We start from the raw sequence: 13,967 nt of genomic DNA, 5'->3' as shown, positions 1-13,967 counted from the left end.
TTTGCACTTGGGAGAAAATATAAAATCAGCAAACCGGATTTTTGCTAATATAAATGTCTTCTTCAGAAAGTTGAAGAAAATACTACGTGAAAATACATTTATAATTTTTTTTAAACTTGGTTCAAACAGTCTGAAAAGACTTTGATAACTAATTAATATCGCGGTCCAAAAATTGTTTCGGAGGAGCTCAATATGAAGCTTGGTGTTCCTCAAGGTTCGATTCTTGGTACATGTGAATTCTCATCTGTATAAAACGATCTGCATAATTGTGCTGAACATTGAAATTGTAAACAAAATTTCGCTCGAAAAGTATATCAGCTAATTTCTCTATCAGGAAAGGGGGCGTCCATTAATCACGAACGAATTATAATAACGAATTATAGTAACGAATACTATGCATTTATTTTATTTAACACGTTAAACGCCATGCCTAATATAAGAAAAAAATCCACATGAACCCTTGGTGATGTTATTCGAAATTCAGTTAATAATGTATCAAGAACTCAAGAAAAAAAATGCAAAGGCACAATTTTTTATGTCAAACATTTATGTTTATGACTCATATTGCCCTTAAAACTTTTTTTTCTTCTATCAATTTTCTTATATCAGACATGGTTTATATAGAACGTCTTTGCGTCAAATACATAAGACTGACCTGGCAGTTCATGTGTTAAGTTTGGTAATATAAAAATATTATTTAAATTTAAATACAGATAAAAAAACATTTTAGTATAGCATTTATTGAAGTAGTTAGAATATCATCAATTTTAATTATAGCATTTATCTCATTTTTCTAATTTTTGTAATTTTCATAAATTGTACTAATTATTTCAAAAACAAATTAAACGATTCACTTTAATTTTAGCATTTTTTACTTGACAAGGTCATATTTAGCAAAAAACATATTTTTTTATTATTTTGCCTGATTCATAAAGACGTAATCACTTCCAATATAAAGATAAGCCAATTGTTTATAAATTGTTGATAATATAAATAATAATTCATAAATGATAAAGCTTGAATTTTAAATACTAAATAATGCCACTTGTTAAAAATATTTTGAAGTAATAATAAATGTTAAATTTATGACTTTACTTAAAAAAACGTAAACACTTCTTATAAATTTATATAACATTTATAAGTCAATTCTTATAAATGTGGATAATGGATATAATAATTGATAAAATAGTAATGCTTGAATTTGAGATATTAATTACCAAATGATAAATTATTTTTAAATGCTATAGTTCAAAAGTATTATATTTACATGCAGAGGTTGAATTTGATTAGCAGTCGGATTAAGCAAAGTCCCACTCTGCAAAATAGCTCTCTGGTAATATTTTCTAGTCGAGTTGTCCATCATCAGAAAATGGACACTTGCTGCTCCAGCAGATTCTCCAGCTATAGTGATCTTATCTTTGTCTCCACCAAATTTTTCGATATTGTCGTAAACCCATTTTAGTGCCAGTCTCTAAGAAAACAAAAAAAAATAGTAATTTATCCTTGTTGTTTTTTTCTGATATATCAATTACTATTACCTGATCTTTTAGACCCATATTTCCATGGATATCCCATTCAGGCGCTGATAGAAAGCCGAAAACTCCTAATCTATAGTTGATAGTCACCAAAATAATTCCTTCTCTGATTAAATAATCAGGTCCAAAAAAATTATAAGATCCTGATCCTTGATTGAATGCGCCTCCGTGGATCCAAAACATTACAGGATATTTTGTATTGTTCGCAGAATTAACAGTCTCTGGTGTAAATATATTCAGATATAAGCAATCTTCGCTTCCTGAAAAATGTAATAAATCATATTTATTTTAATGGTTTATATTAGAAATTATAATTTTGGTTCTGGCGTGACGCAATTTGGTTTCTGATAAATTCAATTCCGTTGAACAAACTTTTGTCCTTACACGCCTTTGCATTTGTAAGTTTTATTTTATTTATAATAGAAGAAATAATTTAATAATAATTGAAATAAAAAATTAGTAGTAGTAGGGGGAAGTCCCCTAGTGGCGGACACCTAAGGTCATTTATAAATAAATCAAAAAATATTTTACGAAATGTTTATTAAATTATGATTTATATTGGATAACAAAGGTCGAAATCAAACTAAAATAACAAAATCGCAATCTTTGCTAAAAAATAATTAATGCTATCATTCAAACTTTGGTATCAAAAAATATGATTGTAAACAGTGGCACCTAGTACCGGACATTTCAAAATAACCTGTATTGATCACATATGTAGCCATCTCCACACTTTGGAATGTTTTAACATGTGCCTTTGACGAATATTCTTAGATATTGCAAAAAAGTCACTATACATCCACCCTTTTGGCTGGGCCACACCGATGCTCTCGCTTTATTTATACTCGCTTAAATAATACGTATTAAATAGAGTGTCCGGTGCTTGGTGCCGTCCGGCGTTACGGGACTTCCTCTTAGTAGATAAAATTTCTTAATATTCGGCTGCTTAAATTTTACGATTTTCTGATTTTTTATCAATTGTGTTAGACAATATAGATTAACTTGCAATGTCTCAAAAAATTTAAATTAGCAAGTTGGATTTTCTGGCGAAATAATACATTTGTTTTTCGGGAAGTTAACTAATACATAAGTAGTATCATATATCAATATATAAATTTTTTTTATTATATTTTTTACAAATATACGGAATTCCCAAACATGTATTAAACTAATAAGGAAATACCAAAGGCAATAAAGCACGATATTATAATTGGGTGTAGAAGTAATTAATTAATATTCATATGTTTACAAGCAATAATATATAAGACAATAACACAAATATATTTGTATATATATATATATATATATATATATATATATATATCTTTTTATATGCATGTTTTTGATAATTACTAATTCGTGTGGTGTAAAATTTCATGTCTGGAACACACGCCAAGTAAAATTATTATTCAAAAACAAAAACAAAAACAAAAGATAATAAATGCTTATTGTTAGTATATTTTGTGATCAAATTGCATCTTTTGAAATGAGATTAGATCAGGTAACAATGATGTTTTTGATATAATAGTATTATCATTTCGAAGAAGTTTTGACGAACAACATATATAGAGATTAAATAAATTAAAGTGTGTTTACAAATGTACATTTGATATTTTTCAGACATCACTACATATTTTATCTGGATATAAGATTAAAATTTGTATAAAAAATTTAAATTTAAATATCTAACTAATAATTATATTGACAAGATGTTTAAAACAAACTTAAGTTGCTATAAATATGACTCTTGATCTAGTCTTTAGTTGATTATGTGTAGTTTAGGTTTTTTGCCAAAATTTTGTATTTTATTCATTGAACACGAAATGAAAAGTGATTTTTGTTCAATTGTTCAATTTTTTTTCAAATATTCTATTTATTTCTAAATATCTATAATCGTGTTCCAAGTCGTAATATTCAATTTAATTTATTGCGCAATTAAACAAAATTAAAATAGATCTACATAATTAGACATACATGTTTAGAAATCACAATTTGCATCTATTTAAAATTGATTTTCTATTATATTCATGAACATGTGCGAGTATATAATTCATTTGCTTATATTCATATTTTTTATGGATATTTTCAATTTCATTAGTAAATAATTACAAATCATTTGATTCATTTTATCAGACATAATAAATATAAACTCAAGATGTTTTTTATTTGACAAATACACAATTGTGTCTTATATTTCGTTTAATTACACATTGAACTTCAAGTATCTTCTTAAATAATTTTTTTTTTTTAAATTATAAGAAAGCAATTGATGGATAAACAAGTGAATTTGGTAAAGCCAAAACTGCAAAAATTTATTTTCTATCTTTTAAGTTAGTTATTAGTTTTTTAATTATTTACCTGCATAAGAATATATTAGACTTTCCTGGAAACATTTGTCTCCTAAAGTCCGAGCCTGTACGAATCCTGTTTTGGGATTTGATATTGGTTTTGGAGACTGAAATAGAGAATATTATAATTATTTAGTGCAACCTTATTTGTTTAAATTTACTATAATTTTACAATACATATTTGCTAAAATATTGGAAAATACATGTTTCAAAACTTATTCTAATGTGGTCTAGACTGATCGAAATATATCTGAGATATTACTTACGTAAATATTTTACATAATTAATAAATTTAATATGTATGAATAATTGTATTTGAGTATTTGTGCGCCAACACCATCGTAGATATAAATTTTGCGATTTTTAAGAGCCAAGAGCTTACATATAAAATGTTTGAGACGCTCTATATAAAAATTATTACTGATAGAGAATTGGTTTATTTATGAAAATAGATGTAATAATTAAGAATTGAATTGTAGATGTAATTATGTTCTGCATATTAGAATGAAAATATACCAAAACTCATAATTCCCAAATCTGATGCAAACAACAAATCCGAAAAAAAATCTATGGTACTTTAATAGTAAAACATTTTATTGATATTTTTGGCTTATCCGAAGTACTATATTTTGTATAAATTATTACTGATACTGAATTGATATATCTTTGAATAATATAAATGTATATAATTATTTTTCACGTGTGTGAATAAAAATATACGGAAACTTATAATTAACAAATCTATAAGTAAGATATCTAGAAAAAAAGCTCTGGTTCAACGGCATCTATAAATAATAATTAATGGTCAGATACGTGATGGAAAAATTTTTAATGTTTAAATAATTTCCGTTCATATTGTGACAAAAAAGCTAATTTTTGTCGGCTGGTGCAAAGAAGAAGTAGAATTTCAAATTAGTCACTAAGTTTCTTAATTTTTAAATTTCTTAAGTTTAATTCATAATTTAAATTTCTTAAAATTTAAATTTGAAGATTTTTAGGTTTAGATAGAGAATTATTTTTTAGATAGAGACTCTGAAGTTCATTAGATAAGTTCCTTACATTATTTGAACATAGTTAACTCAATTCATCACAATATTTTGTATGAGTTTGAATAATCCAAATGTAGTAATTGTTTGACTTCGAGATATCATTATCTGAAGTTCAAAGGATATAAGGGCAGATGCAAAATATTAGATATAAATATACTCTGGTATAACAGATTTTCATTATAACATTATGAATTACAATCTGCCTCAATGGAAAATAATCAGTATTTAATATGAAACAGTTCAAAAAACTTATTCAAGGAATATTTTATAAGAAATCGAACGCATACAATCTAAAATTTTAAGGACGATTATTGATGTCACATGATTTATTTTTAGGAAAATCGTACATCATGGTCTCAACATCCTACTTGTATTGGATGCCTTAAAGATTTTAAATATTAAGCAAAAATTTAGTTAATATTCCGTCTAAAAACATATTTAACAAAAACAACCTATAGACTTTTTATATAAATTGTTTTCTTGGTTCAATTGCTCTTCGAAGCAATTCTTACCAATTCTTCGTTTAGTTTTTATTTATGTTTAATTTAATTTTTTAACTTATAGAGATGTCAATTGACTCATTGAGTAAAATGAGATTAACAAAAACAACATATAGACTTTTTGTAAAAAATAGTTTTCTTAGCTCATTTGCTCATTGGAGCAATTTTTACCAATTCTTTGTTTAATTTCTATTTATGTTTATTCTAATTGTAGAACTTATAGAGATGTATAATAATTACTCTGATTGTTTCTATAATATTGAACAAAAATAGTAATTTTATTTTAATTAGTTGGTTCTTCTTGATCGCCAATACTTTTGAAGTTAAATAATAATAAAATAAAATTGAAGTAAATAATAAAATATTCAATAATTTCGGTAGAGTTTAAAGAAGTTAAATAATTAGTGATATTTCATTCATTTATCAACAAAATCAACTCTAATTAAAGCAATTGGTGTAATTAACACGTTGATTGCCACGATAATATCAAAAAAAATCACAAGGTAACATTATAAGAAAATTTACAATTAATTAAAAATGTTTCAAGAAAACTTAAACTTTTTCACTCGCGAATTGCATTTACATGTATTTTGCCGCAAGAGCGACGGCATCCGAGTGGAAAGGGATAATTTATCAAGGAAAAAAAAGCCAAAATTATTGAAAAAAACACTGTTATATCTCACTGACATTGCCCTATATTAAATTTTTTATTTGCGAATTTCAGACATTTATATCAGACATGGTCCCTGTAGAACTTCTTAGCGTCAGACACATATGACTGACAATTTTATAAATCTAGTTTAATATTAATATATATTTTACAATACTTTTATAATATGTTTTGATTGCGTTTACAGCCTGATTATCACATTAAACATAATTAATTTCGATTGCGACTTCTACTTATGAAAGAAATACTTGTGACAATTCGAGCGGCAAAAATCATATAACCTTCCTTTAATTTATCACTAATTAATATGTAAGAGATCTCTAAATTCGATAAATGTTGTAAATAAATAAACTTAATTTTTCATCTATTTTCATAACAAGAGTTAAAATCGCATTTGAAGGCAATAATAGAGAATGAGAATTTTTTAATTTTTAAAAGATTCTCAGATTTTTGAAAAAAATCAAATTTTTTTTTAATTTAAAAATTTTTATTTTTGAAAATGATGAAACTTTAAATTCTGAAAATTTAGATTTTTTTTTGACAATTTTCAAAATTACTAAATTTTCTGTAAATGCATTTTTTGCACACCATCAAAATGTTTTTTGAATTTTCTAATCGGATAATTCGTCGAATATTTTTTTAATCATTCAACTCGGTTATTCCATACTGTCGAAAATGTCGGAGACATTTGTTTGAACTATGTACCTGAATTTTAAAATTAAAAATCTTGGTACGGAACCCAAAAAAGTTTACGCAAAATGCGTACACATTATAAAAAATCTCTATAAAATATCTGATAATTTGATGTATATATGACCAATAATATTAATTTTATAAATACAAGCTTGGAAGTATTGAATTATTAAATTCAAAAATGTAGATTAGAAAACATCTATTAATTAACCATCATATTCATAATGAGAAATCATCGATATGAATAATTCAACAAATTTGTAGAAACGAATTTTTGCTCAAATTATTATTTGGTTAAAAATTATTGAAAAAACACAAAATTTGTGGTTTGATTTTATTTCATCAAAAAACATAATTTTTTAAATATTTTGTATTTTGAAACTGATTTTTTCCTACAGTATTACTTATTGTTTATTTCAGGACAGGTGTAAAAATTACTATATAATAAAAAAAAATTAAAGAAATTGGTCGAGGTAATCATAGTAAATTTAAATACCTAGATCTGCTATCCTGATTATACTGATTGCATATCCGGAAAATTTAATAAATATTTATTAAAAAAATATTTCTATTATTAATGACTATATTATTGCAAATGATATATTATTACTCAGCCTGTCTAACGATCCGTTACAAGAATGATAATTTTCATTCGACAGTTATGAAAGGTTGATGAACCATGAATTTCACAGTCAATTTCATATACTATTTACTTCAAATAACAATCATTATTATTATTTTCTTACCTGAAATCGTAATGGTCCAATAGGCGGTTCGGCATAAGGAATTCCCAAATAAGAACAATATACATCATTCCTATGATCTTTATATCGGAACGGTTTTCCTTCCGTGATCCCGTTAAATTGAACTCTGCACAAATGCTGATCTAGGTTATCCCATAGTATGCACAAGATAGGTGTAAATAAGAAAAATAAAAAAAATAAAAATAAAATTAATGCACTGTGAGGTAACATTTTTATGTTGTTTTTAATGCATTTTGAATGCTTAATTGTTATTATTTATGTCTTTTTGTTTATGATAAAATAGACGTTTTGAAGACGACATGTCTATCGTATCAACGTTCTCGTTGAAGTGTGCCGCTTCAAACATTTCCTATTCGTTATTAGAAAGTGTGCGGATTCCCCCGTGAATTTCACATGAGACTAAGGTCAAGATTATTATTATTTGCGCCTGATAATAAGATTTCTGAAATTATATGTTGGTTCTAGATTGAAGGCAAAGTTGGCGCAAATTGTGTGGTTTTGTATCCACATCTTTTTACACCATCCCCAGAGCCGAATAAAACTCTTGTTTGTCCTATTAACTACTTCTTCAATTTGTTAGTTTTTTACATTATATAAGAGAAATTATTACTTGCATTTATACCAATCCAATAGATTTTTATATTTAGATTACTTTTTACTTTCGTACATACGTGAAGTTGGGTTTTATGTGTCAAACGCCTGATTGCACAGCAAATACATAGCTTTTTGATATTTCGTTTACTAATACGATTATAGGCCCGCAAAATAGCATTGTCACAACATTTCTATTTTATCGGAAAATTGACCTTCAAATCAATATAATGAATTTAGATATCATAACCTTGTTCTGATGCAGGATGAAGCATGTAAAAATGATTTTAAGATAAATATTAAATTAGAAAAATATTAATTTCATAATGAAATTATCGGTAATGGCAATTTTTTATATTTTTTTCATAAACCGGATTATTTAACTCAATAGGTATATTAAATGTTTGTTTTTTTTACTTAGATGGATTAAAACTATTGTCAACGTTTAATAAGCTGTTGTGATGTATTTTTTGCTACAAGGCTTTATTAATAGCCAACCGAATGGCTATCCTTTTTCATTTTAGTTTGTTAATGATCAGATATGAGGTAAAACTTTTTTGCTTTAATTATGGAATGACATTGACTATTTTTAAAGCGTTTGCTAATTATACATTTATTATGATAGTTTATTTGAGTCAATACAACATAGATAAGTTGTGTGAAGTATTGAATTGTTTTATTTTTTTTCTTTTAACTTGCGTTTTTCTTCTAAATCTAGTATGTATCTATGATACTCCGCATGAAGTTCATTCCAAGGTTCCATTCGCTGTTGCTCCTCGAAATTTTTCATGTTAAAACCTTCGTTGGCCATATCTAGGTATTTAGGGTCCTTTATATTGAACGGATTCCATGTAATTTCACTTATGTCACCATAAGGTGGTTTTGGACGTTTTTTTCTCTGAGATCCAAGATTTCAATGGATCACTGAAATAATTGATATAACTTACATGAATTTAGAAATACGATTTACTAATACGATTTAACTAAACTAAATATAAAACTATTCGATACGCAACACCTTCATATTATGTAAATAAACTAACTTTTACAAATATCATGAAATAGATTTAAACATATTATATGAACCAAAATAGCCTGTACCTGTTATGATGCAGTTTCTTTAATAATGAATTGACAAAATATATATCTATTCATTGACTTTTTTTTTTGGCTTCCAAATGATTCTTCTAATATAGGCAATAATTTTGGTTGAAGTAAACCTAGCAGCTTAAACTTACCCAGTTTTAGCAAAGTTCGTCCACAACGTAATCATCTTCTTATGAGTCTCTTGAGCTTCTTTTGGAATTTCAGAATAAATTCTCAATGTATACCAGCCTATGTTATATTCTTGTGACATTGCGAATAAATAACCTAAATCATCAGTGTGACTTACGCCTGATAATTTCATGCAACTTTTAGATATAAAATTTTTAAAGATGCTATATGAATCATCCGATAATCTGTAAAATACGTTTTTGATGTTCTTTCTTTATTATAATGAATTGCTCTCATCGAGTAGTAAAGACCGTGAAGGAACCATGAGTCTCCCATAAATTGAATATAGGCTTCGGTTTCACTTACATTTGTAGACACTTTGTTATAAAAGTCAGATAAATTTGTAACAGTCTCATTCATCCAAGTTTCATTAAAAGTTTTATAAAGAAGTAATGGGATAAGATAACGAATATTTTGTAACGTCGCTTGTATTTCATTACTTATTTTATTTACTCTGTCCAAAGCAATAAGACCTTCGCGATCATTGAAGCCCCACATTGTATCTTTATCGGAAATTTACCCAACCACATGTCTTTGACAAAATCTCGAATTGAATCTTCACGTTTTTCCCATGTCATATATGTTTGGAATATGGGATTAAATACAGGGTTGGTGCCATGTATATTATCTACTTCATTTGGAACTTTGTCCACAGCAGCCGTCACTAATTTTTTAGCTTCAATGGTGTTTTTATTGTCTTTACTGAGATTGGTTAGGTTTTGCAGGTCTCTGAATCTCTGAAATCATAATCATATTTTTTCTATCATATATTTTTTCAATTTTACGGATTTCATAGTTCATAAGTCTATTGTAATGGTTTTGTTTTTTTTTATAAAAATAATAACAAGTGCTAAATGTTATTTAAAATATGATAATAAATCATTGCACCCTTTGACATAATGTCGAAGATAAAAATTGAAGTAAAGAACTTAACGAAATATATCTCTGATTATTGTTCTAATCAAGGATTGTTGAAAAATAATGCTGGCACATGGATACTATAATTTAACCCTCCGTCGGTCGGATATTTTTGCTCCTTCAAACGGTCGGAAGGTCTGGCTGGACCACCATTCATTTTACATACATTTATATGGGATAAATGAGTTTTCGGGTGTCTTATGTATTAACGATTATATAAAAAAAATCAAGAAATGTGAAAAAATCGTTGCTTTTTTGTTAATTTTTCTGTTTAAATAAATGAAAAACAATATTTATTCTTTTTCGGCGCCTTTGAAATGAATGTGTGCATTACTCATCCGATTTTCAGTGTTTGCGATTACCAATAAGTTTGGTAGGTTTTCAAAGAACTCTCGTCATGAAAATACTAACATTCATGTTAGAACACATAGCAAAGAATATAAACAACGCAGTTTGAATAGAAAATACCATGAAAATAGACGAAATACTGGTTTACATATATCAAAAAGCGTATATTTCATACAAAATGTATGGGTGGTCTAGACAGACCTTTCCGACCGTTCGAAGTATAAAAAAGTTAATATCCTTATAATTATCCTTCTGTAATTTTTTTTGTTCTGATTTATTTATTGATCGACAGCTAATGAAATTTTAGGAAAAGTCAAGAAATTTCAAGTCGATAGGATTACTAGAAGTATTTTTTTTTTTTTTAATTGAAGTCGAAAAAAGTCTGGCCAGACCACGCCGACCGACGGAGGGTTAATGTAGGTTTCACATTTTACATACCTGGGTTGTGTTGAACTGCCTTGCCCATGGATTGAGAAGGCTTCCACTTTGCAAAATAGCTCTTTGATACAGTTTTTCAGTTGAATTGTCCATCATCAAATAGTGAACACTAGCCGCACCTGCAGATTCTCCAAAGATGGTGATTCTGTTTTTATCTCCTCCGAAAGCTTCAATGTTTTCATTCACCCATTTTAGTGCCATTATCTATACCACAGTACCACAATAAATTTTCATGATTAATATGTCTCACACCAAAATTGAAAAACGTTTATGTATGTATAATGTTATGTAAGCCAAAATTTAAAATCAATTAGATAAAACAGGTAAAGGACTTTCGTTGATAATTATTGCCTAATGCGACGAGCCGCACAAAATCTTTATATTTAGCAGATCAGTACAAAAATTATTTGAAAAAGTTACCTGATCTTGCAAGCCCATATTTCCCTTGATGCCCCAATCAGGATTTGATAAAAATCCAAGAACTCCCAATCTATAGTTGAAGGTGACTAATATGACTCCTTGTCTAACCAAGTAATCTGGTCCATATAAATTATAATCCCCTGATCCAGTATTGAAAGATCCTCCATGAATCCAAAACATTACAGGATACTTTTTTCTGCATTGCTTCTGTTTTTTCTTTAAATGGAATGGAGTATAGACGTTTAGAAATAGACAATCTTCACTTCCTAAAAAATAAATGACAAAATTCTCATAAAACACATGCTACAAAATTAACTGTGTAGTTGATAGATTACAATATTTATATCTATACCAATATTTTATTTTATTTTAGAAAAATATTTGCAAAATTATTTTTATGCTGGTTTTACTGGAACAGAGTTTAGTAACTTTATTGCCAAATGATCAATCATTAACAAATTTTGGAATATGAAAGTAGTATGAAAAAAGACTACATATGAATAGTTCTGTAACAATTAGTAATTTGTGTCCAATATTGATCCTGCTTTTCAACCTTTTCATTTTTTGTCATCTTGCTATTTAAGAATATTCCACGATATTTCTGGTTGTATGAGTTTTTTTTTTCAGATTTTAATATGCATAAAAAATATAAATATCTAAATAATACTTAATTACCTTCTATAACTCCATTACTTTTTTGCATACACATACTTCCTAAATGCTTGTAATGTCTTTTGAGTCTATCTTTATATTCTTGAGGAGCCTGAAAATGCAATTTACGTACTTTTTTCGTAAAATATTTTATTAATTATTATAATCGTATATCAAATTATATTACCAAAAATCTGCGATGTCCAGTAGGCGGTTTCGCATATGGTATGCCCATATAGGCACAATAATGGTGACCATGATCATGAACATATGTTCTATATTTTCCTTCAATAACCCTATGCCGAACAGCTACATTACATTTATAATCATTCCAACCTTGTCCTTTATATTCAAGGGCCCATTTAAGCCCTTCAACTGAATACAATATTGAACATAGTAGTAAAACTTGGTACAGTTCCATGACTATATTACGTATCTTAGTTCTACATTTCAAGTAGTCAGTTATTCATGAAAAATGCAGTTTAGACATTATATATTGCACAATATTTGTATTTACTTATTATTTTACGTGGTAATAAATTGCGCAAAATGATCACCGTCATATTGATTTTTTTGAAAAACAAGTACCAGATGTTTTTGACTGTAATTTATACAATATAGAAGTATCAGATGCATTTTGTAAATGTTTTGTACAGGGTTTTGGTTTTGGCAGAATGAACTGTGTTATTATATGTGCTTTTATATTTTTATTTCTTACTTCATTTTATTATTTACTTTAGTTTTTTAATTTTTGTTACTTATTATGTATATTTTATACTCTATTTGATTGTTCTTTATACTACCTAAGCAAACATATTTTGTATTATAAGACTCTTTATAAGTCTTGATTGACAAAATGATGAATAAGAATTAAAAAAATATGTTCTTTATACTGATAATATTTCTTGAAATGTTTTCTCAATGAAAGGTTTTGTTCGACTTAAGTAATATTCTTTCATGAAAAACAACTTGAAAAGGCTTAATAAAAGTTACAATTTTTTTTTGTTAAGGACTTTAGTTAAAACTCAAAATCTTTTGTTTGAATAACAATATTGTATAGCATACGATCATAACTGCACATATTCCCACGTGTAATGAAATGCATATAGTTATATCAATTTAATTTTATAATTTATTAGAACTATTGCAAAATAAAAAAAATATATTTGTTCAAAAAAACTATTGCATTCGTTAAACTAATTTAATAAATACTTGTTTAATTTTCACTTGAGATTTGTTTATCTATCTAGATTTCATTATTTTTACAATTGCGTAAATTCCATATCACAATTTATCAATCTGTGGTTTTAACTGCTTCAAACTTCAAAAATTTGCAGTTTGAAGCCTTGATCTTTTTTTTTTGAATTTTAAAAACTCATAAATTCTGCAAAAGAGAAACATATTGTCACTAATGTCAGGAGATCTTCCATATTAATGTAATATATTGTATAAGAAGTTTTCTTAACTTTTTTTTAATTTTTTATCAAAAAAATTGAGTTTTCATGCTCGTACATACTTTTCATGGTATTTAATACTCATAAATAAAATATCAGGCGAATTTAATTGCGAAATTATATTTCCGTTTCACATTTAGTTCCTTTTTGCAATAACAGAATATTTTGTGAATTATATCGTGTTAGATATTATGGAGAATAATATCACATTTTTTTATTTTAACAGAATTTTCAAAATTTTCTGGAAATGGCACAAATAGGTGAATTTATCAAATTCTCTGTGAGATGCTATAGATTTTTTAATATTTCGAAC

General features: G+C 26.9%; 2 protein-coding genes across 2 annotated transcripts; both read right to left on the bottom strand.

Annotated features, from left to right (window-relative positions):
• Positions 1-187: 187 nt before the first annotated feature.
• Positions 188-8,175, bottom strand: LOC113386690 (venom carboxylesterase-6-like). Its single transcript, XM_026624452.1, has 7 exons — positions 8,170-8,175; positions 7,932-7,986; positions 7,542-7,681; positions 3,894-3,990; positions 1,539-1,795; positions 1,268-1,471; positions 188-271 (listed from the first exon to the last, which is right to left on the bottom strand). Exons 1-7 carry the CDS (start codon positions 8,173-8,175, stop codon positions 188-190), a joined length of 843 nt encoding a protein of 280 aa, XP_026480237.1.
• Positions 8,176-8,826: 651 nt separating this feature from the next.
• On the bottom strand, positions 8,827-12,607 carry LOC113386689 (venom carboxylesterase-6-like). Its single transcript, XM_026624451.1, has 7 exons — positions 12,388-12,607; positions 12,225-12,312; positions 11,550-11,815; positions 11,130-11,333; positions 9,946-10,162; positions 9,389-9,545; positions 8,827-9,046 (listed from the first exon to the last, which is right to left on the bottom strand). The coding sequence occupies exons 1-7, from the start codon at positions 12,433-12,435 to the stop codon at positions 8,827-8,829; spliced, it is 1,200 nt and encodes a 399-aa protein (XP_026480236.1). The 5' UTR covers positions 12,436-12,607.
• Positions 12,608-13,967: the final 1,360 nt, after the last annotated feature.

This window comes from Ctenocephalides felis, unplaced genomic scaffold, assembly GCF_003426905.1.
Source record: "Ctenocephalides felis isolate EL2017-DRISC unplaced genomic scaffold, ASM342690v1 CF-g0.4_SCAFFOLD_03571, whole genome shotgun sequence".
Classification (NCBI taxonomy): domain Eukaryota; kingdom Metazoa; phylum Arthropoda; class Insecta; order Siphonaptera; family Pulicidae; genus Ctenocephalides; species Ctenocephalides felis.
The sequence above is the reverse complement of the archived record's forward strand: the minus strand, read 5'-3'. Positions and strand labels throughout refer to the sequence as shown.

Coding starts and splice junctions, on each gene's coding strand:
- LOC113386689 (XM_026624451.1), bottom strand. CDS start 12,435: ATGGGCATACCATATGCGAAACCGCCTACTGGACATCGCAGATTTTTG. Junction 12,313..12,387: donor CTGGACATCGCAGATTTTTG/GTAATATAATTT, acceptor TTGCATTTTCAG/GCTCCTCAAGAATATAAAGA. Junction 9,047..9,388: donor ACGAACTTTGCTAAAACTGG/GTAAGTTTAAGC, acceptor TGGATCTCAGAG/AAAAAAACGTCCAAAACCAC.
- LOC113386690 (XM_026624452.1), bottom strand. Junction 7,682..7,931: donor TGAAATTCACGGGGGAATCC/GCACACTTTCTA, acceptor GGGATAACCTAG/ATCAGCATTTGTGCAGAGTT. Junction 1,472..1,538: donor ATATGGGTCTAAAAGATCAG/GTAATAGTAATT, acceptor TTGTTTTCTTAG/AGACTGGCACTAAAATGGGT.